This window comes from Lithobates pipiens, unplaced genomic scaffold, assembly GCF_037356315.1.
Source record: "Lithobates pipiens isolate NorthernLeopardFrog02 unplaced genomic scaffold, aLitPip1_a1.2 Scaffold_1, whole genome shotgun sequence".
Lineage (NCBI taxonomy): Eukaryota > Metazoa > Chordata > Amphibia > Anura > Ranidae > Lithobates > Lithobates pipiens.
In genome coordinates, this window is record NW_027507685.1 from 92,324,645 (window position 1) to 92,347,674 (window position 23,030).

The 23,030-nt window shown below is 48.2% G+C and overlaps 1 protein-coding gene across 1 annotated transcript in view; it reads left to right on the top strand.

Moving 5' to 3' along the window:
* LOC143948006 (rho GTPase-activating protein 6-like) overlaps window positions 1-23,030 on the top strand; it is a 203,079-nt gene that overhangs the window by 147,252 nt on the left and 32,797 nt on the right. Inside the window, exons 8-9 of the mRNA XM_077465170.1 lie at window positions 11,909-12,057; window positions 19,378-19,542. Of these exons, the coding sequence (XP_077321296.1) occupies window positions 11,909-12,057; window positions 19,378-19,542 (314 nt within the window). The remainder of the gene's footprint in view (window positions 1-11,908; window positions 12,058-19,377; window positions 19,543-23,030) is intronic.

Sequence of the window (23,030 nt, forward strand, 5' to 3'; positions counted from 1 at the left end):
CTTTGTGGTAGTGGATCGGCTGTCCAAGATGGCACACTTCATCCCCTTGAAAGGAACACCATCGGCAACGGAAACTGCACAAGTTTTTATCAGGGAAGTCATCAGACTTCATGGAGTTACAGCCAACATCATATCAGATAGGGGGGTGCAGTTTACCTCTCGTTTCTGGAGAGCACTATGCAGTTCCCTTGGCATCGAGCTATCTTTTTCTTCTGCATACCACCCTCAGACAAATGGGCAGACAGAACTAACCAGACTCTTGAGCAGTATCTTCGCTGCTTTTCCTCCTTTTCTCAGGACGACTGGTTCTCTCTGTTGCCACTGGCCGAGTTCGCTTATAATAATTCCATCCATTCTACCATCAAGCAGACCCCGTTTTTTGCCAATTATGGTTTCCACCCATCATTTCTACCTAACTCTGTTCCTGAATGTTCTGTGCCAGCCGTTCTCAAGACTGTGGATTTCTTCAGTATCAACAATAAACTGTTGCAGGAAACCATGACCAGAGCACAAGCGCTAAACAAAGAGACTTTTGATAAAAACAGACGGGGGGAACTGATTCTGAAACCTGGAGACCAGGTTTGGCTGTCTACAGTTAATCTCCGACTCGCTTGCCCTTCAAAGAAATTGGGCCCTAAGTTTCTGGGTCCCTTCACAGTCAAGAGGAGAATCAATGAGGTGGCATACGAACTGGAACTGCCAGAAACACTTCGGGTACACCCCGTTTTTCATGTTTTTCTCCTGAAACCCGCCATCTCTAACCCTTTCCCAGGACGAGCCACAGATCCCCCTGCTCCTATTATGGTCAATGGTGAAGAGGAGTTCGAAGTGGAGGCAATAATGGATTGCAGGAAGAGAAATAACTGTGTCCAATTTCTCATTAAATGGAAGGGGTACGGTTCCGAGGAAAACTCATGGGAGCCTGAAAGCAACATACATGCCAAGCATCTGATACAAGCCTTCAAGAGATCCCATCCTGAGAAAATGGCCCGGTTGGGCATCCGGAGGCTGCCCCTTGGGAGGGGGCAATGTCAGGAAAGGCTGGCTGGGGACAGTGGTCCGTCACCTGTCTGTGCGCGCCTGCGGGTGCCTGGTGCGCGTGTTTGCGGTTGCTCGCGGTCTCACGGGTGTGCGCGCGTGCACGGTTACCGGCGCCAGGCGGGCTATTTAAACCCAGTTCTCCCTTCTGATCTTGCTGCTTGATCTACAGCGTTCCTGAGACTATTACCTGAATCTGATCTGTTTGTGTATTGACCCGGCCTGACCTGCGACCTTCCCTGCCTTCTGCCTGCCCCTGACCTCCGGCTTGTCTACGACTCTGCACCTGTCTCATCCTCTGGTCCAACCGTGCTCATCCGTTACCGACCCGACCTGTTCCACGTTCCTGCCTCTGCCTGCTGCATCTGTTCCTGTACTGACTGTCTGGTTTGACCCGGCTTGCCTGACTCTTCTGTGTGCCTGCCCCTGAGTGATCCACCTGTTCCTGTTGGTCTCCTGCTGTCTACTGGTTCCTGCCTGCTGTCACTGGGGCCTGCTTCTCCAGCTACAGTTCCTGAAGTCAGCCTGATCCATCCACCGGCTGTTGAGCCTGCCAGGCACTCGTGCTACCTCTGACTCCCATGCCTCCTGTCACCATCATCAGGGGCCGTGAGTCGGGGACGCAAGAGAGGTCTCCTTCTGCATTCCGGGCTCACCACTAGGTACGTGACAGGAGCAGATCACACGATTATTTCTCTGTGCATCTGAGCGACTGTTGGGCGGACTGTTCGCCCAACTTTGTCCGCTGAACAGTGTTTCAGCGGACAGTCCACTCGTGTGTGGGCTTGAGCGGACAGTTTCAGCGGACTGTTTGACGAACAAAGTCTTACGGAATTTCCGTAAAACTGTTCGCTGAAACTTTGTTTCAGCGGACAGTCCGCCTGTGTGTGTGCCAGTCCGCTGTACTTTCGAAATGAGCGGACTGTTCCCGCCCGGAGAAAAGTCTGCTCATTTCGAGCGCGTGTCCAGGTAGGCGGGGCCCGCGACGGAGACGTCGCGGGCTCCGCCGCCTGGAATGGACTTAAAGGGGAACCCCAACGCCGAAAAAAATCGGCGTGGGGGTCCCCCCAAAGTCCAGAACAGACCCTTGTCCGAGCACGCTACCCGGCCGGCCAGGAAAGGGGGGCGAGCGAGCGCGCCCCCCCTCCTGAGCCGTACCACCCCCCACCCCAAAACACCTTGTCCCCATGTTGATGAGGACAAGGGCCTCTTCCCGACAACCCTGGCCGTTGGTTGTCGGGGTCTGCGGGCGGGGGGCTTATCGGAATCCAGGAGCCCCCTTTGATAAGGGGGCCCCAGATACCGGTCCCCCACCCTATGTGAATGAGTATGGGGTACAATGTACCCCTACCCATTCACCTGTAAAATAAAAGTACCCAAAAAAAACACAACACACGAGATAAAATATTTTATTGCACAGCTCCGGGGGTCTTCCGTCTTCGGGGGTCTTCTCCTCTAAAAGAGCCTCTAAAAGAGCTATAAGAAGGCGCGGTGGCCCGGCAGAAGAACCGAAGAGGGGGACAAGACCCCCGAAGTCGGGAGAAGAGGCCGGCGGCGAGGAAGAAAGCCGGACTCCTCCGCTAGCAAAAGAGCTACAAGAAGATAGCGGAGGAGTCCGGCGAGAAGACCCCCGAAGACGGAAGACCCCCGGAGCTGTGCAATAAAATATTTTATCTCGTGTGTTGTGATTTTTTTGGGTTGTTTTATTTTACAGGTGAATGGGTAGGGGTACATTGTACCCCATACTCATTCACATAGGGTGGGGGGCCGGTATCCGGGGGCCCCCTTATTAAAGGGGGCTCCTGGATTCCGATAAGACCCGCAGACCCCGACAACCAACGGCCAGGGTTGTCGGGAAGAGGCCCTTGTCCTCATCAACATGGGGACAAGGTGCTTTGGGGTGGGGGGGCCACGCGGCCCCCCTTCCCCAAGGCACCCCCCATGTTGAGGGCACGCGGCCTGGTACGGCTCAGGAGGGGGGGCGCGCTCGCTCGCCCCCCTTTCCTGGCCGGCCGGGTAGCGTGCTCGGACAAGGGTCTGTTGTGGACTTTGGGGGGACCCCCACGCCGATTTTTTTCGGCGTTGGGGTTCCCCTTTAAGTCCATTCCAGGCGGCGGAGCCCGCGACGTCTCCTTCGCGGGCCCCGCCTACCTGGACACGCGCTCGAAATGAGCGGACTGTCCCCTCGTGTGTGGGCGAGTCCGTTCATTTGAAAAAGTTGCGCGGACTTAGTACGACGAACTTAGTTTGCCGTATTTGTCCGCTCAAAAAGTGCCGTGTGTGGGCAAGTTCGTTCATTCAAAAGTTTGAGCGGACTGTTTGACGAACTTAGTTTCGGCAGACAGTCCGCCCGTGTGTACGCCGCCTCAGTGTTTAGTTTCTGGTTTTATTCGTTTTTTGGTTGGTTTTGAGAGATCATTTTTTTTTTTTTTTCATTTCTTGTTTCATTTAGTTAATATTTTGTTATTTTCTGTTGGTACAATATTTTTTTTGTACATTTGGTGATTTTGGTGTTTGCTGCAATCAAAATCATATTTTTTTTTTTGTTTACATTTTTCTAACTTTTTTAAAGGAAAAATGAGCAGCAAACAAGGCCAAAAAAGCAGTAAGAGTGCTGCTGGGAGAGGGAGAGCTATGAGCCATGTACATGAGCAGCAGGTGGGACGTTCTGTCTCTGCGCCCTCTGAGCTCAGTTCACCTCCCATAAAGCTGAGGCGACTGGGAGTGAAGACTACTGGTGGTAAAGAGCCTGGCAAACAATAGACATTTGCATGTCGCCAGCTGTTCCAGGATTTACCTCCTAGAACCAGCAGCACAATTCATAGCAAAAGTGTGTCCCAATGTGCTTCAATATGCCCTGATGTGCCCTGATGTGCCCCAATATGCCCTGATGTGCCCTGATGTGCTCCAATGTGCCCTGATGTGCTCCAATGTGCCCTGATGTGCCCCCACCATTCTTCTCATTTACACATATGACTGCTAGAACAGATAAAAAGACATTTAGGGAAATTGATCAAGCTTGAAGCGAACAGAATCTGGAGCAGTTGCCCATGGCAACCAATCAGCTTCTCTTCAGTTTGTTCCGTTAAGATTTGAAAATACAAGAGAGAAGCGGATTGTCTGCCATGCATCGCTGGTCCAGTTTTCGCCTGATCACCCTACACTGTTTGGGGTCACCGGGGATGTGCGGAGAGCACATGCTTGGTAACACCAAACAATTTCCAGTGACCCTGCATATCCCCGCTGACCCCCGTACAGTGCGGGGTATAAAAACAAAAGCAGCTGTACATGACAGCAATGTGCTCATTATGAGGGGCTCCCACCATCCCTGTGCTGTGCTGACTTCCTCCTGGGGCTGTACCCCTGCTATGCTCAGTATGTCAGCACAGGAATGGTGGAAACCCCTCATAATGAGCACAGCAGAGGTACAGCCCCAGGAGGAAGTCAGCATAGCACAAGGATGATGGGAGCCCCTCATAATTGTCGATGCAACGACAACTGATCCGAAATTCGTAAACAAAAGTTCGTATTGCGTACAAAATTCGGACGCATGGCAATTCGTATTCTGGATCCTCCCAAACGTACGAATTTAGGGAAATTCATACGAATTTGCGATTCGTACGAAACTAATCGCACATGTCTACTATGTAACTATTTAACATAACCTGGCCATAAACTAGTAGAATTTTGTAAGCAAATCTTAATTTTATGAAGGCTTATTTGATTTTCTAAATGTTGGTGGGTGTCAAATTGACATTTGTGATAAGAAAATTACAAGGAGCAGGATGACATTTTTTTCTTAAACAAATTTCTAACAGCGAATGTGGTTTTCATTCAAGAAAGTACATTTGCTCTAAAGTCAAATGAAAGTTTGAGGTAGTTTCAAAGTACATTTGTCATACATCAAATGCACTGTGAATCTTTGTACAAATGTTCGGATGAACGCTCATTCGAATATTAACTAGTGTATGGCCAGCTTGAGCTGTCCTGCTGGCTTTGTCTACAATCTCTGCTCTCTTGAAAGGATTCTTCGGCATCTGACACTTAATCTGGATGCATCGGATTCCTGGGCTGATGTGGTTTAGGCGATATAACATTACTGTGTCTTGTAGTGATGTAGTGCCTGGTGGGTGGAACCAAAGCAAGCCACGGGGGTATCAGGCATATGACACATCTGGAAGTGTCAGAGGTTAAAAAGTCCTTGCCCAGTGTAGGTCTTAGTGGGGATATAATAAGAACATACAGTGCCTTGAAAAGGTGTTCACAGTCTATTAGAGTTGTAGTTCCCACCAAAAGATCCTTCATAATGCAATGAGAGAATAATGCTTTAATGTATTTTATATATAGTCTTTCTAACGGTGGTCTTCATGTACTGCAACCACACTTCCCTGAAAGTACAAGGTACAATTAAAAGCATTTTGTTAGTGCAAAAAAAAAAAAAAAAAAAAATCAGCTCCTGATCCTGCCAGAAATCCAATGAGCTTCTAACACAGGTACTTTTTTTTTTTTTTTTTAACAAAAGATTTTATTAGACAAATCAGCATTACATTGCAAAGAACAGTAAGTACGATATTACTCAGTTATAGAAAGGAGAAACCACCTTCATCCGGCAGTCATTCTTAAATTAATGATCCAGCAGTACAGATAACATAAGTAGCCGTTACACTCTATCATAAATGCAGGTCATCCTCAGCAGAACCTCACAGTCATGCAGGTACTTGACATTCACACGAGTCCGCGGGAGGGGGGCCAGGGAGGTCAGGGTGGAAATGGTCAGGAGAGAGAGAATATGACGGTCAACTGGAGGGGGAGATTCACAGCCGTCTTGGTCTGACTCAAAGTTAGGGAGAGGGGAATCAAGGTCAGCAGATGCGTCTATCCAGGAGGACCACATTTTATCAAACTTCCCTGGACATTGTCTACTTTCATAGGTCAACTTATACAGGGGGAGCACCAGGTTTACCGATTTCCTCCACGGGGCAGGGGTAGGGGGGTCTTCAAGTTTCCATCTCAATAAAATCTTGCATCTGGCATAATACAATGCGAAAGGTAAGGCACAGTTTGCAGTGCCTGTCCCCCTCAACGTCTGCCAAATGGCTCAATAGTAGGGTTTGAGGGTCAACCTGGAGGTTCGACCTGGTCACATTATTTAGCGTAGAGACCACTTCCGTCCAGTAGGGCTGGATTTTGGGACATGACCAGAAAGTCATAGTGTCATAGTGTCATAGTAAGGTTGAATAAAGACACCAGTCCATCCAGTTCAACCTGAGTGAGCGTCTACCCCTATCCCTGTACATTGCACACTCACATTGGTCCCTACCCTCAAGGAGCCCACAATCTAAGGTCCCCATTCATATACTAAGGCCAATTTTGGACAGAAGCCAATTAACCTACCTGCATGTCTTTGGAGTGTGGGAGGAAACCGGAGTACCCGGAGGAAACCCACGCAGGCACAGGGAGAACATGAAAACTCCAGGCAGGTAGTGTCGTGGTTGGGATTCGAACCAGCGACCCTTTTTACTGCTAGGTGAGAGTGCTAACCACTACACCACTGTGCCGCCCTCCTGTTTACATCTTTGACAATTAGGGTCCCTTTGAGGGTAAATACGCGCCAGCCTCTGTGGGGTGAAGTAGGCCCTATGCAGGAATTTAAATTGTATGAACCTGTCCTTCGCAGCTATCATTGATGGAATGTAAGAAGTCAGGCACTCCTCCCATTCCTCCTCACCTAGGTATGGAATGTCCATATGGAATGTCTTGGGGGAGAACCACCATCGAATTGTGACCAGAACGTCCGCCCAGTAGTAAATCTGAAAGTTCAGGAGCGCCAGGCCCCCCCCCCCCCCCCCCCGATAGTGGGAGGTATAGTATCTGCTTGGCTACCCTGGGGGGTCTCCCAGCCCAGACAGAGGATATCAACAGACTCTCCAGCCTCTGGAAAAAAAGTCCTGGGGATGTGTATGGGGGTGTTACGAAAGAAGTACAGGTATTTGGGGAGATAGGTCATTTTTAGCAGATTGACTCTGCCCACTGGGGATAAAAGAAGGGATCGCCATGCCGCGCACCTAGCCCCTAATTGCGCCTCAGCCGAACCTGCATTCTCCACCCAATAGCTATTCAATTCAGTCCTGAATTGAGCATCCACAGCGGTATCTGAGATCCAGAATCTGGATAGCCTCCATAATCTAACCACTGGTCCCAGGGAAAGATCCAATGTCAGGAGCAGAGGTGTGTGATCCGATATTCCCCATGGCAATATTTGTATGTCTACGACCCTTGGGAGGACTGGACTTCGCGCAAAAACCAAGTCAATGCGGGAGAATGTTTTATGGGTGGCAGAGTGACATGTAAATGCCCGAGACCTGGGGTGTCTCCACCTCCAGACATCCGTCAGGCCATACGTGTCCTCCCAGTTAGCCAGCCCAGGGCCGTGGTGTCCCCCCGGAGTCAGTCTGTCCATGTCTGGGTCTAGATTAAACTCACCCAGGATGAGAGCATTGTCAGAGGCAAACTCAGCCATCTTGCTATTGATTTGGTTCAGCACCATCAATCAGGCCGGCGGGGGCAAGTATAATCCCACAATGGTCCAGGTCATAGAGTAAATTGTCGCATGAATAATGACATACCTGCCGTCCGGGTCCAATGCCAGATCCAGGAACCTAAAGGGGGGGACTTCAATACTAGGACACTTACACCCCTGTCAAAACTAGAGTGGGTGGAGTGGTAATGGTACCCCATCCAGGATTTTTTTTTTAGGGAGAGAGGTGCGTCTCCTGGAGTACGCATATATGTGGGTTATAACTTTTAAGGAATTGGAACACCGGGGATCGATTAACCGGGGAGTTCAACCCCCTGGTGTTCCAGGAGAGGGGGCTGGGGTCCTCCAAGACAGCTGGGGCGTACAGAAGTCCCCTGCCCGGTCTCACTCCGCAGGGGCCGTCATGAGGGGCCACAGCTGAACTACTACCGGAGACTGAGCCTTTCCAATTATTTTCCAGAAGGGCCCTGTATAGCTGAGGGGAGGGGGGTCAGCAGCCGCCCCAAGACAGGCCCCTTCCCCTCCTCATATAATGAGCAGGCTATGGAGGGGTCCTCACCACAGTGCAGAGGGGAGCTACAGGCCGGAGCCTGCAGGCAGTCTGCAGGCCATCAGGAAAGGCCGCGGTCACGGCCTACTCACCGCCGGAGGTCCGGATGCTCCACTTATTGTATGGCCACAGGCCGCGGGGGGTCCCGCTCTGATCCGCTGGGAGCACCGCACTCCGTAGCTCGGGCGGGGGCCGCCAGGAAAGGCCGCAGTTGCGGCCTAAACCACCTTGGAGGCCCAAGGCATGTGAACCTCCTCCAAATAATTCCAGTGAAGGCTACAGCATACAAAGACATTTTAGACAATTGTGATTCTCCAACTTTGTTGGAACGGTTAGGGGAAGGTCCTTTAGATGTGTTTGGTGTCGAGGCGCTCAAGAGACCTACACAGAGCCCTGACCACAACCCTACAGAACACCTTTTTGTTGAATTGGAAGAACATTCCAAATTATGGAATTTTTCTGGCGTTTCCAGTGAAGGGTACAATTGCACACTTCCAACCGCGTGCTAACAGTTTGGTGAAGGTCCTTTTTTTTGTTCCAGAATGACTGTGCCCCTGTGTACAAGCCAGCTCCAAAAAAAAAAAAAAAAGGTTTGACCAGTTTGGTGTGAAGGAAGTTAAATGCCCTGCAGAGAGCCATGACCTCAACCCTACAGAACACCTTTGGGATGAACTGGAACACTAGGCTAGGTCTTCTCAGCCAACATCAGTACCTGACCTGATCATAAAGTCGTGGTTTTCCCAGTTTTGTGTAGAGGAACTCAAAGGTCCTGCAAAGAGCCCTGACCTCAACCTTAAACACCTTTGGGATGAACTAAAACATTAAGTCAGGTCTTCCCAACCAACAATAGTACCTGACCTAAGAATAAACACATGGTTTGTCCAGTTTTGTGTGGAGGAACCCAATGGTCTTAGAAAAAGCCCTGACCTTATCCTCATAAAACACATTTGGGATGAACTAGAACACTACGTCAGTTCTTCTCAACCAACATCAATACCTGACCTAATCATAAACATGTAGTTTGGCCAGTTTTCTGTGGATGAACTCAAGGGTCCTGCCAAGAGCCCTGACCTCAACCCTACTGAACACCTTTGGGATGAACTAGAACCAGGTCTTCTCAACCCACATCAGTACCTGGCTTAATCATAAAGTAATGGATTCATACATTAAAGTGATTGTAAGGCTTCTTTTTTTTTGTTTTAAAATAACAAATATATCATACTTACCTCCACTGTGCAATTCGTTTTGCACAGAGTGGCCCCGATCCTCGACTTCTGGGGTCCCCCTGGCGGCACTGGTAGCTCCTCCCCACATTGTATAACCCCCTAGGAGAAACGCTCTCCTGCGGAGTTACCTTGCAGGCGTGCTCCCGAGTCCAGAATTTGCGTCCATAGATGCAGAATGTCGGACTCGGCCCCGCCCCCGGCACCTGCGCTATTAGATTTGATTGACAGCAGCGGGAGCCAATGTCTGCACTTCTATCAATCTATCCAATCAAGAGCTGAGATAACGGGCAGAGGGGAAGAGTGCGTCTCTGGCGTGGGAATTACAGGAATCAGGTGAGTAAAATGGGAGGATTGGGGGACTGTCAGTGACCGTAGGAGCTTACAAGCCCTTTACATGAGGGATTACAACCCCTTTAAGTCAAGTCTTCTCAACCAACATCTGATCATAAGCACATGGTTTGTACAGTTGTGTGGATGAACTCAAGATTCCTGCAAAGAGCCCTGACTTCAACCCTACTGAATACCTCTGGGATGAATTGGAGACCAACTCCAAACCATGGTTTCTCATCCAATACCAGTACCTGACCTCATAAATGACCAAAAATCCCTACAGACACCATTATGTAAAGCTGATTTAGGTCCATTTTAGTCCATGTGTCCTGCACAAAGCCCTGACCTCAGCCCTACAGAACACCTTTGTAACTGGAATATTAATGGTGAGCCAGGTCTTCTCATGCAACATCAGTACTTGACCTCACAAATGTCCACAATTCCCCACAGACACTCTCGTGGAAAGCTTTATTTAACCACTTGCTTACTGGGCACTTAAACCCCCTTCCAGCCAAGACCAATTTTCAGCTTTCAGCGCTGTCACTCTTTGAATGACAATTGAGCGGTCATGCTACAGTTTACCCAAATTAAATTTTTATAATTTTTTTTCACACAGATAGAGCTTTCTTTTGGTGGTATTTAAATGCTGCTGGGTTTTTTATTTTTTGATAAATAAAACAAAAAGGGACCGGAATAAAAAAAAAAGTTTCATAGTTTGTTATAAATTTTTGAAAACCGGTAATTTTTCTCCTTCACTGATGTGCGCTAATGAGACTGCACAGATGGGCACTGATAGGCGACACTGATGGGCACAGGCACTGATAAGGCAGCACTAATGGGCACTGATAGGTGGCACTGATGAGCACTGATGAGGCGGCCCCGAGAGGTGGCACTGAGAGTTGGTACTGATGGGCACTGATGGGTGGCAATGATGGGTGGCTCTGAAAGGCACTGATAGGTGGCTCTGAAGGGCACTGATAGTTGGCACTTATGGGCACTGATAGGTGGCAATGATGGGCAACACTGATCTGTGGCACTGATTAGACACTGATGGGCATTGATTGGCAGCACTGGTGGGCATTGATGGGTGGCACTGTGGGCACCGGTAGGTGGCACTGGTGGGTACTGATAGGTGGCACTGGTAGGTGGCACAGTGGACACTGGCAGGTGGCACAGTGGGCACTGGCAGGTGGCACTAGTGGGCACAGTCACGGCTTTCTGCGTGAGTGACCGATGTCCCTCTAACAGAAGCCGGTGATCGGGTTTATTTTCCCCTCGCGCTGACAGCGTGAAGAAAAAAAATACTGATTACCAAGCTGGGTTTCATTACCCACTGGAGAGTACCCTTCTCATGTCTCGTCCTATGCTTTAACTGTGTGTGTGTGTTTTTTTTTTTTTTTTTTTTAATGTTTCCTGTATATATTTTGTGACAGCATACGTCTTTTATCATTGATCATCCATTTGTTTGGAACTATTTAATTAAATAACTTTTCTACACAACACAGTGTTGGTGGCCTTCGAAAGTCCCAATTAGGGGGCATTCTCTTATGTTCTGTCATATCAGAGATGGGACCACCACACTGTTTTTCTGATATGGTGGAAGCCTATCCTTTTTTGATTACTGAGCTTCTATTTACATCACGTGATCAGCCGTCATTGGCTGACAGCTGATTACCTGGTGAGGGGCCGGGATCGACCCCTTACTCGGATCTGTGATCAGCCGAGCCTCACAGACTTGGCTGATCACAGAGTGAGCGGCACGCGATCCGCATGGTCGCGCAGACTGCGCTTGCTCAGGAGGATGTCTATGGACGCCCTCCCGGCAATCAAGGCCTGCGTTGCAACCGTCTTTGGGCTACAGCACGGGTGGCAAGTAGTTAATAGTGGAGGTTGTTTAAGTGACTAGAGGATAACTCCATATTATTGGCCATGATTTTGGAATAGGATGTCCAACAAACTAATATAGGTGTGAGGGTCAGGTTCCAAAACTTTTGGTTGTGTAGTGTTTGATTTTGATTTATATTACTTTCTTTTTTTCCCACACCAAGTCTCTTCATTGTACAAATAGTCTATCGATAAAGAAGTACCTCATTGCTATAAGTGTTGATTAAATTGTAATTTATCATTTTGAATGTGTTAGAAGATCAGAGTGGAAACGGCATAGGCTACAACGTTACCCCCTGACATATCTAACCTGTCTTCAAAGATATTTTTTTTTGCGTGCAGGGTTGGATCCCCAGGAAAGAATAAACATTATTCAGCTCCTGATTTTTGCCTTGCCCCCATGCAATGCTGATACATTGCTTCGTGTCTTGAAGATGCTACATATAGTATCGCTCCACGAGAAGGACACAGTCAGTCTTGCAGGAGACCAGGTAGGTGGGCCTCTGGGCTTCATGAAAATGTGGATATCAACACCTCCCAAAATTTTGAGATGTGAATGAGGGACACCTACTTGCAAACATATGTAGGCATAGGACATGCCCCCCAGACACACCCCCTTAAAGGAGAATTAACCCCCCCCCCACAAAAAAAGGTTAATTAAATCCACAAGGACTTTTTTGTCACTCCTATTCCTTTATATTGGCTTTTAACGTTTACAGATGGAGCCATTTTGAATTTAGTTGAAAGGTTTATCGCTGGGAAACACTTTTTGAAATATAAAAAGGGCATTTTATATACACAACTATATGGATGAGACCAAAATGAGGGGGGAAGAGGGACATTGCTTCAAATCATGGACAATCCCTCGAAATCAGGAACAGTTGGGAGCTATGGATATCAACAGCCTCGATATTTATTTATTTTTGTCCATAAATAGTTTGAGGTCAGTATACATATACAAAAAAATGAAAGAAACAGTAGGGCAGGTGTAAGCCTACCCCCCCCTATTGACAAGGATGGATACAACGCGGCGTTAGGACACCACAGACAACGCCTGGTACAGTAAATAGACCTCAATTCAAAGTAAAAGGTAGCTGATAAAAACATAATAAAGCAAATATGGACTCTGCCCCTTGATGTTGTGGCAATCCCTTCTTGGGAGTTATGTAATAAAAAAAAAAAAAAAAAAAAGTATCCTTATTTTTTTTATGGTTATCTTAGCTGATACATGGGCACCAGGGCCGGACTGGGCATAAAAACCAGCCCTGGAAAAAATTTCATACCAGCCCCACTGCATTATTATACCATCCCAACAGCATAAGGTCAGTATTTTCTTGTTCATGAAAGGGAAAACCATACACTTTAAAGCACATTTGATAAAGAATGTATTATATATAGATATGAAATCACATAGGGCGGCGATAGATAGGGGGAAAGAATACACTAAGGTAAGGGGGTGGGTGCCCACCAAATGCAGCTTTACTCTGCCCGTAAATGCAGTCTCACTGTGCCCACAAATGCGGCCTCACTTTGCCCACCGTTGCAGCCTCACTGTGCCCATCAAATGCAGCCTCACTGTGCCCATGAATGCAGCCCCTCCTGTGCCCCATGTCCCAGTCTGCAGTCCCTGTCTGTGGGAAGGTGTGTTGTTGATGCTCGGTATGGTACCTTGCATGCCAGCAGGATATCCATGACGGGCAGCAGCAGGCAGGGTCTGTTCTCGTTTTGGATGAGTACTGTGCTCCTTCCAGAAGATCTGTTTGCTGTGAGATGGAGTGGTCCCTGGCCACCTGCACTTTCAGCCGTACCCATTTTCCGGCCCCAGTTAGCCTGTCCTCTGCTCCTCGGGAAGTGGAGAGCACTGGGTGGGAGCTGGAGAGAAGGGGGAGCAGAGAGTACTGGCGGGGTTGGAGAACACATGGGTGGGGGAAAAGAGCAGGGGGTAGTGGAGATCACAGGGGTGGGGAGCAGAGAGCGCTGTGGGGGGAACTTGAGAGTACTGGGGGGGCCAAAAAGAACAGGGGTGGACAGCATGGTAGGCTGAGAGCACTGAGGGGGCTAAGAGTGTGGGGTGGCGAAGAGCACTGGGGGGGGCAGAAAAACAGGGGTGGAGAGCACGGGGGCTGGAGAGTACAGGGGGTACAAAGAGTAGGGGGGAGAGCTTGAGAGCACCAGTGGGGGCCAAAAAGAACAGGGAGAAAAGCACGGGGGACTGGAGAGCATTATGGGAGGTGGAAAGCATTGGCAGGGTTGGAGAGCACATGGGTGGGGGCAAAATGCAGGGGGGAGTGGAGAGTACAGGGGTGGGGAGTGGAGAGTGCTGGGGGGGAGCCAAAAAGAACAGGCGTGGAGAACACGAGGGTGGGGGGGTAGAGAGCACTGGGGGGGGGGGGCTGGAGAGCGATGGGTGGAGCTTGAGAGCACCAGGGGGCCAGAAAGAACAGGGGTGGGGAGAATGGAGGGCTGGAGAGCACTGGGGTGGGGGCTGGAGAGTTATGGGGAGAGCTGGAGAGCACTGGGGGTGAGAAAGAACAGGGGGGAGAGTGCACTGAGGGAAAAGAACGGGGGGGAGAGCACTTGGGGGGCATGGAGAGCACTGGGGGGAGAAGAACTGGGGGGAGAACAAGGGGGGGGAACAAGGGCGGAGAGCACTGGGGGGAGTGGAGAGCACTGGGGGGGGAAGAACAGGGGTGGAGAACACTGGGGGGACTGAAGAGCACTGAGGGGGGGAGAACACTGGGGGGAGTGAAGAGCACTAAGGGGGGGAAAGAACGGGGGGGTTAAAGAGCACTGGGGGAAAACAACGGGGGAGCACTGGGGTGAGTGGAGAGCACTGGGTGGGAGAACAGGGGTGGAGAGCACTGAGGGGGAGAACAGGGGGGGAGAGGAGAGAACTGGGGGGGAAGAACTGGGGGGAGTGGAGAGCACTGGGGGAAAGAGCAGGGGGGAGTGATGAGCACTGGGGGGGAGAAGGGGGGAGCACTGGGGGGGGAGAACAGAGGGGAGAAGAACACTGGGGGGGGGGGGGTGAAGAGCACTGGGGCGGGTGAAGAGCACTGGGGGGAGTGGATAGCACTGGGATGGTGGCTAGAGAAGGATGGGGAGAACTGGAGAGCAGGTTGGGGGGGCAGAAAGAACAGGGGGGGAGAGCACTGGGGGGAGTGGAGAGCACTGGGAGGGGAAGAACAGGGGGAGAGCAGAGCACTGGGGGGAGAATGGGGGGAGTGGGGAGAACGAGAACAGGGGGGAAGAGCACTGGGGGAGTGGGGAGCACTGGGGGGGAGCACAGAGCACTGGGGGGGTAGAGCAGGGGGGGAGAGCACTGGGAGGAGTAGAGAGCACTGGGGGGGGAGAATGGGGGGAGAACAGGGGGAGCACTGGGGGGAAGAACAGGGGGGGAGCGCACTGGGAGGGGTGGAGAGCACTGATAGGGGTAGAGAGCACTAGGGGGGTGAAGAGCACTGGGGGGGGGGGTGAAGAGCACTGGGATAGTGGCTAGAGAAGGATGGGGACAACTGGAGGGGGGGGGCAGAAAGAACAGGGGTGGAGAGAACAGTGGGGGGGGGGGCTGGAGAGTGTGGTGGAGGAGGAGAGCACTGGGGGGAGTGGAGCACACTGGGGGGGGGAAGAACAGGGGGGATTGAAGAGCACTGGGGGGGAGAACACTGGGGGAAGTGGATAGCACTGGGGGGAAAACAGGGGGGAGCACTGGGGGGAGTGGAGAGCACTGGGGGCGGGGAACAGGGGGGAGAAGAGCACTGTAGGGGGTGAAGAGCACTGGGGGGAGAGCAGAAGAGCACTGGGGTGGGTGAAGAGCACTGGGGGGAGTGGATAGCACTGGGATGGTGGCTAAAGAAGGATGGGGAGAACTGGAGAGCAGGTTGGGGGGGCAGAAAGAACAGGGGGGGAGAGCACTGGGGGGAGTGGAGAGCACCGGGGGGAGCACAGAGCACTGGGGGGTAGAGCGGGGGGGAGAGCACTGGGGGGAGTGGAGCGCACTGGAGGGGAAGAACAGGGGGGAGTGGAGCGCACTGGAGGGGAAGAACAGGGGGGAGTGAAGAGCACTGGGGGGAAACAGGGGGGAGCACTGGGGGGAGTGGAGAGCACTGGGGGCAGGGAACAGGGGGGAGAAGAGCACTGGGGGGAGAGCAGAAGAGCCCTGGGGGGAGTGGATAGCACTGGGATGGTGGCTAGAGAAGGATGGGGAGAACTGGAGAGCAGGTTGGGGGGGGCAGAAAGAACAGGGGGGGAGAGCACTGGGGGGGAGTGGAGAGCACCGGGGGGGAGCACAGAGCACTGGGGGGTAGAGCAGGGGGGAGAGCACGGGGGGGGGAGAACAGGGGGTAGAGCACTGGGAGGAGTAGAGAGCACTGGGGGGGAGAACAGGGAGAGAACGGAGCACTGGGGGGAAGAACAGGGGGGGAGCACTGGGAGGGGTGAAGAGCACTGGGGGGGTGAAGAGCACTGGGATGGTGGCTAGAGAAGGATGGGGAGAGCTAGAGGAGGGGGGCAGAAAGAACAGGGGTGGAGAGAACTGTGGGGGGGGGGGGCTGGAGAGTGTGGTGGAGGAGGAGAGCACTGGGGGGGAAGAACTGGGGGGAGTGAAGAGCACTGGGGGGGAAGAACAGGGGGAGAGCAGAGCACTGGGGGGAGTGGGGAGCACTGGGGGGGAAGAACAGGGGGAGAGCACTGGGGGGAGCACTGGGAGGGGTGAAGAGCACTGGGGGGAGTAGATAGCACTGGGATGGTCGCTAGAGAAGGATGGGGAGAACTGGAGGGGGGCAGAAAGAACAGGGGTGGAGAGAGCTGTGGGGGGCGGGGCTGGAGAGTGTGGTGGGGGAGGAGAGCACTGGGGGGCAGGGAGCACAAGGTGAACTGGGGGGGGGGGGCAGTAAAAGAAGTTGGATAGGAGGATCATCAGGGGGGCTGCATATAGAGGAAATGAGCTTTCTATATTCCTCCATGCAGCCGCTGAATACTTGATTCTCCTTCTCTCCCTCCTGCAAACATTCAGCGGCTCTAAATTTCCTCTATATGCAGCCCCCTGCTGATCCTCCTATCCAGGCACACAGGGCAGGCTGTACCTGCAGCATCTCCTCCTCTTGATCACAGCGCTGGCTGGCTCTCTGTTCGGCGGCCGCTCTGTAACATGGCCCCACCCCCCCAGACCGGCTTGTGTTATAGGTGGAACGTTGATTCTATCTACTATCACATGAGCTGGTCTGGGGGGCGGGCCGTGTCACAGAGCAGCCGCCGAAGAGCGGAGGATGCAGCAGCCCGCAACCAAAAGCGGCCCCAGGGCAGATGGCCTACCGGGAAAACTCCCGGTATCCCAGTAGGCCAGTCCGGCCCTGATGGGCACGGAGCTTTTACTTAAATATGCTTCTCAACAGGATATAAATGCGATTTGTGTGCATCAAACGCCTTTGGAAACCCAGATATTACCTTATAAAAGTAGCAGTAACATCATCGCTGGACTGTGTGCATAGCCTGCGTAGAGAGAGCAGAGCTGTAGGAGGGGCTCAGTGGGCTCCGCCCACTTTGGGGCTGCCTGTAGAGAACAACAGGAGGAGGCAAGACCAGTCACCCTGCAAGAAGGAGAGAGAGCAGCAGTGAGCGGTCTTTATTACAGGAAGGAAACATCTCGCATTGGATTACTGAACAGATCTAGAAGGAATATACAAAACACACCGGGATTCAAGGAAGAATACACATGACCAATGTACAGTATATACCAGTGATGGTGAACCTTGGCACCCCCAGATGTTTTGGAACTACATTTCCCATCATGCTCATCTACACTGCAGAATGCATGAGATATCATGGGAAATGTAGTTTCAAAACATCTGGGGTGCCAAGGTCCACTGGTATATAGAGTCTTAGATAGAGAAGTACAGTGCCTTGAAAAAGTATTCATACCCCTTGAAATGTTCCACATTTTGTCATGTTACAACCAAAAACCTAATTGTATTTTGTTAGAATTGTATGTGATAGACCAGGGATCTCCAAACTACGGCCCTCCAGCTGTTGCAGGACTATACTTTCCATAAGGCATTGTAAAACTGACATTCACAGACATGACTAGGCATGATGGGAATTGTAGTTTATGAACAACTGAAGGGCCATAGTTTGGGGACCCCTGTGATAGACCAACACAAAATGGCAAATAGTTGAGAAGGGGAAGGAAAATGATAAATGGTTTTCAATTTTTTTTTTACAAATAAATATGTGAAAAGTGTGGGGTACATTTGTATGGCGCCCCCGAGTCAATACATTATAGAACCCCTTTAACTGAAAGTACATCTCCAAGTCTTTTTGGGGAGGTCTCTACCAGCTTTGCACATCTAGAGAGGGACATTTTTGCCCATTCCTCTTTGAAAAATAGCTCGAGCTCTGTCAGATTGGATGGAAAGCGTCTGTGAACAGCAATTTTCTTGCCACAGATTCTCAATTGGATTTAGGTCTGGACTGTGACTGGGCCATTCTAACACATGAATATGCTTTGTAAACCATTCCATTGTAGCTCTGGCTGTATGTTTAGGGCCGTTGTCCTGCTGGAAGGTGAACTCTTCCATAAAGGTCAGATTTGTGGAGAGCACGACTAAGGCCGCGTACACACGCGCGGACTGTTCGCCCAACTTTGTCCGTCCAACAGTTTCGGCAAACAGTCCGCTCAAACTTAGCATGGACGGACATGGCCACACACGACGGACGAACAGTTTGCTGAAACCGTGCGCGATGACGTGAACGGCACGTACGACGGGACGAAAAATACGACGTCCTATACACTGCATTATAGCTTTCGGCGTGAAAATCCTTTCTGAGCATGCGCGCAACTTTGTTTGACGAACAAGCCTACACACGAGCGGACTGTTCGCTGAAACAAGGTTTCAGCGGACAGTTTTACGGAATTTCCGAAAAACCTTGTCCGTCCAACTGTCCGCTGAAACTGTCCGCTGAAAGCCCACACACGAGCGGACTGTCCGCCCAAACACTGTTCAGCGGACAAAGTTGGACGAACAGTCCGCCCGTGTGTACGCGGCCTAATGGTTGTCCTGTGGACAGATTCTCCCACCTGAGCTGTGGATCTCTGCAGCTCCTCCAGAGTTACCATGGGCCTCTTGGGTGCTTCTCTGATGAATGCTCTCCTTGCCCGGCCTGTCAGTTTAGGTGGACGGCCATGTCTTGGTAGGTTTGCAGTTGTGCCATACTCTTTCCATTTTCAGATGATGGATTGAACAGAGCTCCATGAGATGTCAAAGCTTGGGATATTATCTTTATAACCTAACCCTGCTTTAAACTTCTCCACAGCTTCATCCCTGACCTGTCTGGGGTGTTCCTTGGTCTTCATGATGCGATTTGTTCACTACGGTTCTCTTACAAACCTCTGAGGGCTTCACAGAACAGCTGTGTTTATACTGAGATAAAATTACACACTCTATATATGGACTCTATATACTAATTTAGGTGACTTCTGAAGTCAATTGGTTCCACTAGATTTTAGTTAGGGGTTTCAGAGTAGGGGGGCTGAATACAAATGCCCCCCCCCCCCCACACACACACACACTTTTCAGATATTTATTTGTAAAAAAAAATTGAAAACCATTTATGATTTTCCTTCCACTTTTTTTGGCAGTGCATATGTCTAGTAATGACCTGCCCCGGCCTCTGTTGCTGCCATTAAATCAAAATTGTCAGGAGATGGGGCCAAGTTAGGGAAAAGCCAAGGAGACCTGGTGGTGAGACTTTTGGAAGCTACTGATATAAATGTTTAAATGTAAACTGATTTCAAGGTAATCTTGTCCACTTAGATTCCTGGAAATAAAATGTCAGCTGCCAACCTCGCAACGGTATTTGGTCCAAATTTACTGCAGAACCAGAAGAGTTTGGTGGACGAAAAGCAAAGCTTCCTGGACAGCGCATCACAGATAACGGTGACGGAGTCCATGATAACACATCACCAAACCTTGTACACCGTGAGTATACCTAAGTCATGTTTTCTACTGGGGCAATTGAAATCTTTTTTGTACCTTTTAAAATCTGCATTACTTAATAGAAAATTACTTTAACCCCCCCACCAAACAATAAAGTTTCTGAAAACAGAAGGCCTGTAGAATAAAATGATGACAGTTGCAAAATTTTCTTTTTATGTTGCAGCACTTTATCAAACCTAGATTCTCAGAAGAGAAATGCACACAAAGACAATATATTACCATATAAAAGCTAAAATATTTTAATAAAAATAATTGAAAAACTTTTAATAAAATAAAAGCTAAAATCTCTTTACTCTTAAATCGAGTAAAGAGATACCAAACATGTCCAGCCTTGAAACAATGTACGCCTGCAAAATGGCAAAAAACAAAAATGGTCCTTTTTAAAATATTTTTATTTTAATATCATTAAAAAAACGACGATACCCCAAAATTGTCCATAAATAACACTTCAAAAGCCTTTACAGGTTATCAGCTTTGAGATAACTGTGAATCATTGCCCAAGAATTATTGTTCTCACTTCAATGTTCGAGGTGATACCTAACCTGTGTCGCCTAGTCACTGTTTACATACACATGTATGCCATATACACGTCTACATTTGTGCATGTGCGCGGGGCAAACAGGTTTTTTTTTTAGGTTCGTTTTACATTTTAACACAATTTTAGTTTTTAACACATTTTTATTATTTGTTTTTTCTTTTTCAAGAATTTTTGTTGGTTTTGGAAAATATGTACATTACAAGTACATTGTTACATAGTTAGGTTGAAAAAAAAAAAGAGTCTATCTAGTTTAACCAATAAAAAATACAACAAAAATCATACGATCCCATATAGTACACTCTCTCATAGAATCAAAACAGTGGTTTGTGCAAAAATAAAACAAAAATGCATCGACAAATATTAGGTATTATTATAATTATAACATTATTATGAGCAGTGTTACACCAAAAAATATAGCTACTATAGATCCGCTATATGCACCCTATTGTAACAATTTATATTGGTATCAAACAACCAATATTAGAACAATCAAAAAATATCTTGTCGTATGTGAATCAAAGTGCCATAGTGCTACACATGTAATATGGTACCAAGTACTAAAAGCTAAAGTGCAAAAAATCAAGTAAAGTGACTAGTGCACAAATATATGAAATAATCAAATAAAATAGTCACACTCAGAAATAAATCCGTAAAAATAAATAAGTAAAAATAAAGTGCTAAGTGCCAATAAGTCCAAGCAATTAATCGCATAAATGGATAAGCTGAAAGTGAAATCCGTGCAACTGTTGCTGCCGTGGCATATCAGACAAAAAACGTATCCACGTATTGTGATGTGCAATTCATGCAGGCAATTCAGTGCCACACTCCTTCTTTCCCCTTCGTGGGATAAATAGATGGGTGTCCCCTTACCTTACCGCTGTAAGGTTACAGCGCATAACATATATTGATGTCACTATGGGGCTTCCTCACTCTTGTATCAGATGTCTTTAAGGCAGATGAACCTCATAAAAATGTAAGAGATGGTGCCAAATAGTGTAGTATTTTGATATCAAATTTTATTAAATAAGGTTGTCAGGTTACTCACATTTGATAAGATAAAAACAGGCATCAAGTGTAAACAGAACAGTGGACAGCGGGTTAGGGCGCCACTTCCGGTGTCTCTCTCTCTGTCTCTCTCTCTTTCCGACGCGTGTTTGTCACTGTCACGTGACTTCATCAGGGAATAGACAGAGAGAAAGGTGTCCCTTATATATCCTATTTTGATTGTTACGGCGGCCATTTTGTTGAAGTACAGTGACCGGAAATACAATTGCGGCCATTTTCTCGTCTATCCTACGCAAATAATGTGACCGGAAGTGCAAGCGCGGCCATTTTCTTGTCTATCGTGCACAGGTAATGTGCTTGTACAATGATATATTGGAAGCGAATGGATTGTGATAGTCGCCATTTGTTATAGTCCATACCCAAGGTAATTGAATACAGCCATTAATTGCCACTGTGTCAAGCGCCAAGTGTGTTGCGCAACTCGTATTCATCGATCAATACAGACTATATGTGTACTAGAGCCGTCAGAGATAGGGTGACACCGGAAGTGTGGAAACCGCTGTTTACATAAATCTAATTTGTTAAAAAACTTTTAATACAAAAGATGATTACATAAAACCACAATATTGTATAAAAAATAATAAAAATAAAAATGAAAATAGGATAAAAATAAAATAAAAATTAAAATAAACAAAAAAATTTAAATTAAAATTAAAATAAAAATAAAATAAAAATGTATGATAAACAAAAGAAATATAAAGAAAAGAAAATCATGAAAAATATGTATAATATAAATTTTAAAATGACTGGAAGCACCCTATTGTTGTAATAATAATACTAATAGCAAAAATAACCATACATATATTTAACATCCTATATGCGAACTGGAACAAAGGTGGATCTCCAAGAAGTATTGAACTGCTATGAAAAAGAGGGGAAATGTATATAAAAAAGTCAAGAGAAAAAGAGTATTTATGTTTACAAATTACTAATATATTGAACTACTATGAAAGAAGGGACAATGTGTATAAAAGAACCCAAAACAAGTATTTTGTTTAAAAATCACTGATAAAACAATTCAAATCGAAATCTATATTTAAGCCTTGTGGCGCAAAAGTGTCCATAATAAAGATCCATTTGGATTCTAATTGGCTTAGGGTTCTCACTTTGTGACTTCCCCGCCAATGTCTGACGTAGGGTTCTATACCCCAGAATTTGAACTGAGAGGGGTCCCTATTATGAACCATCGCAAAGTGTTTTGACACACTGTGTTTGTGGAACCCCTTTTGGATATTTTGTATGTGTTCCTTCAAACGGATTTTCAGCGGTCTCTTAGTGCGGCCCACATACTGCTGGCCGCAACTGCATTCAAGCGCGTAGACTGCCCCTTCAGTGTTACAACAGATGACGTTTTTGATCTCATACGTATTGCCCGTAGATGTAGAGGTAACGTTTTTCCTTTTCGTATTCTGACATTTGGTACTCATACACGTGAAAAACATCGTTTGCAAGGAAAAAACCCTTTGCCTGAAAAAAATTTTTTTTTTTTTTGGGAGGATCTGGAATGTTTTTCACTATCTTATCACGGATGGTTGGAGCCCGTCTGTAAACAAATTTAGGCTTTGGAGGAAGAATTGTTTGTAATTGTCTGTCAGCTAGCAAGATATTCCAGTTGCGTCTGATTATTTTTTCTACGTCCTTATATTGGATGTTATAGTCCAAGATGGGTACTACGTCTGATGAGACCACATGTTTTGATTTATTTACCATTAGTGTTTTCCGATCAATGTCTGCTACTTCTTTAATCTTTCCATCAATGAACTCACTATCGTAGCCTTTCTCCAAAAACTTAGACCTCAATATATCTGCTTGTGTTTCGTAAGATGTCTTATCGGTGCAGTTTCTGCGTATCCTCATGAGCTGTCCT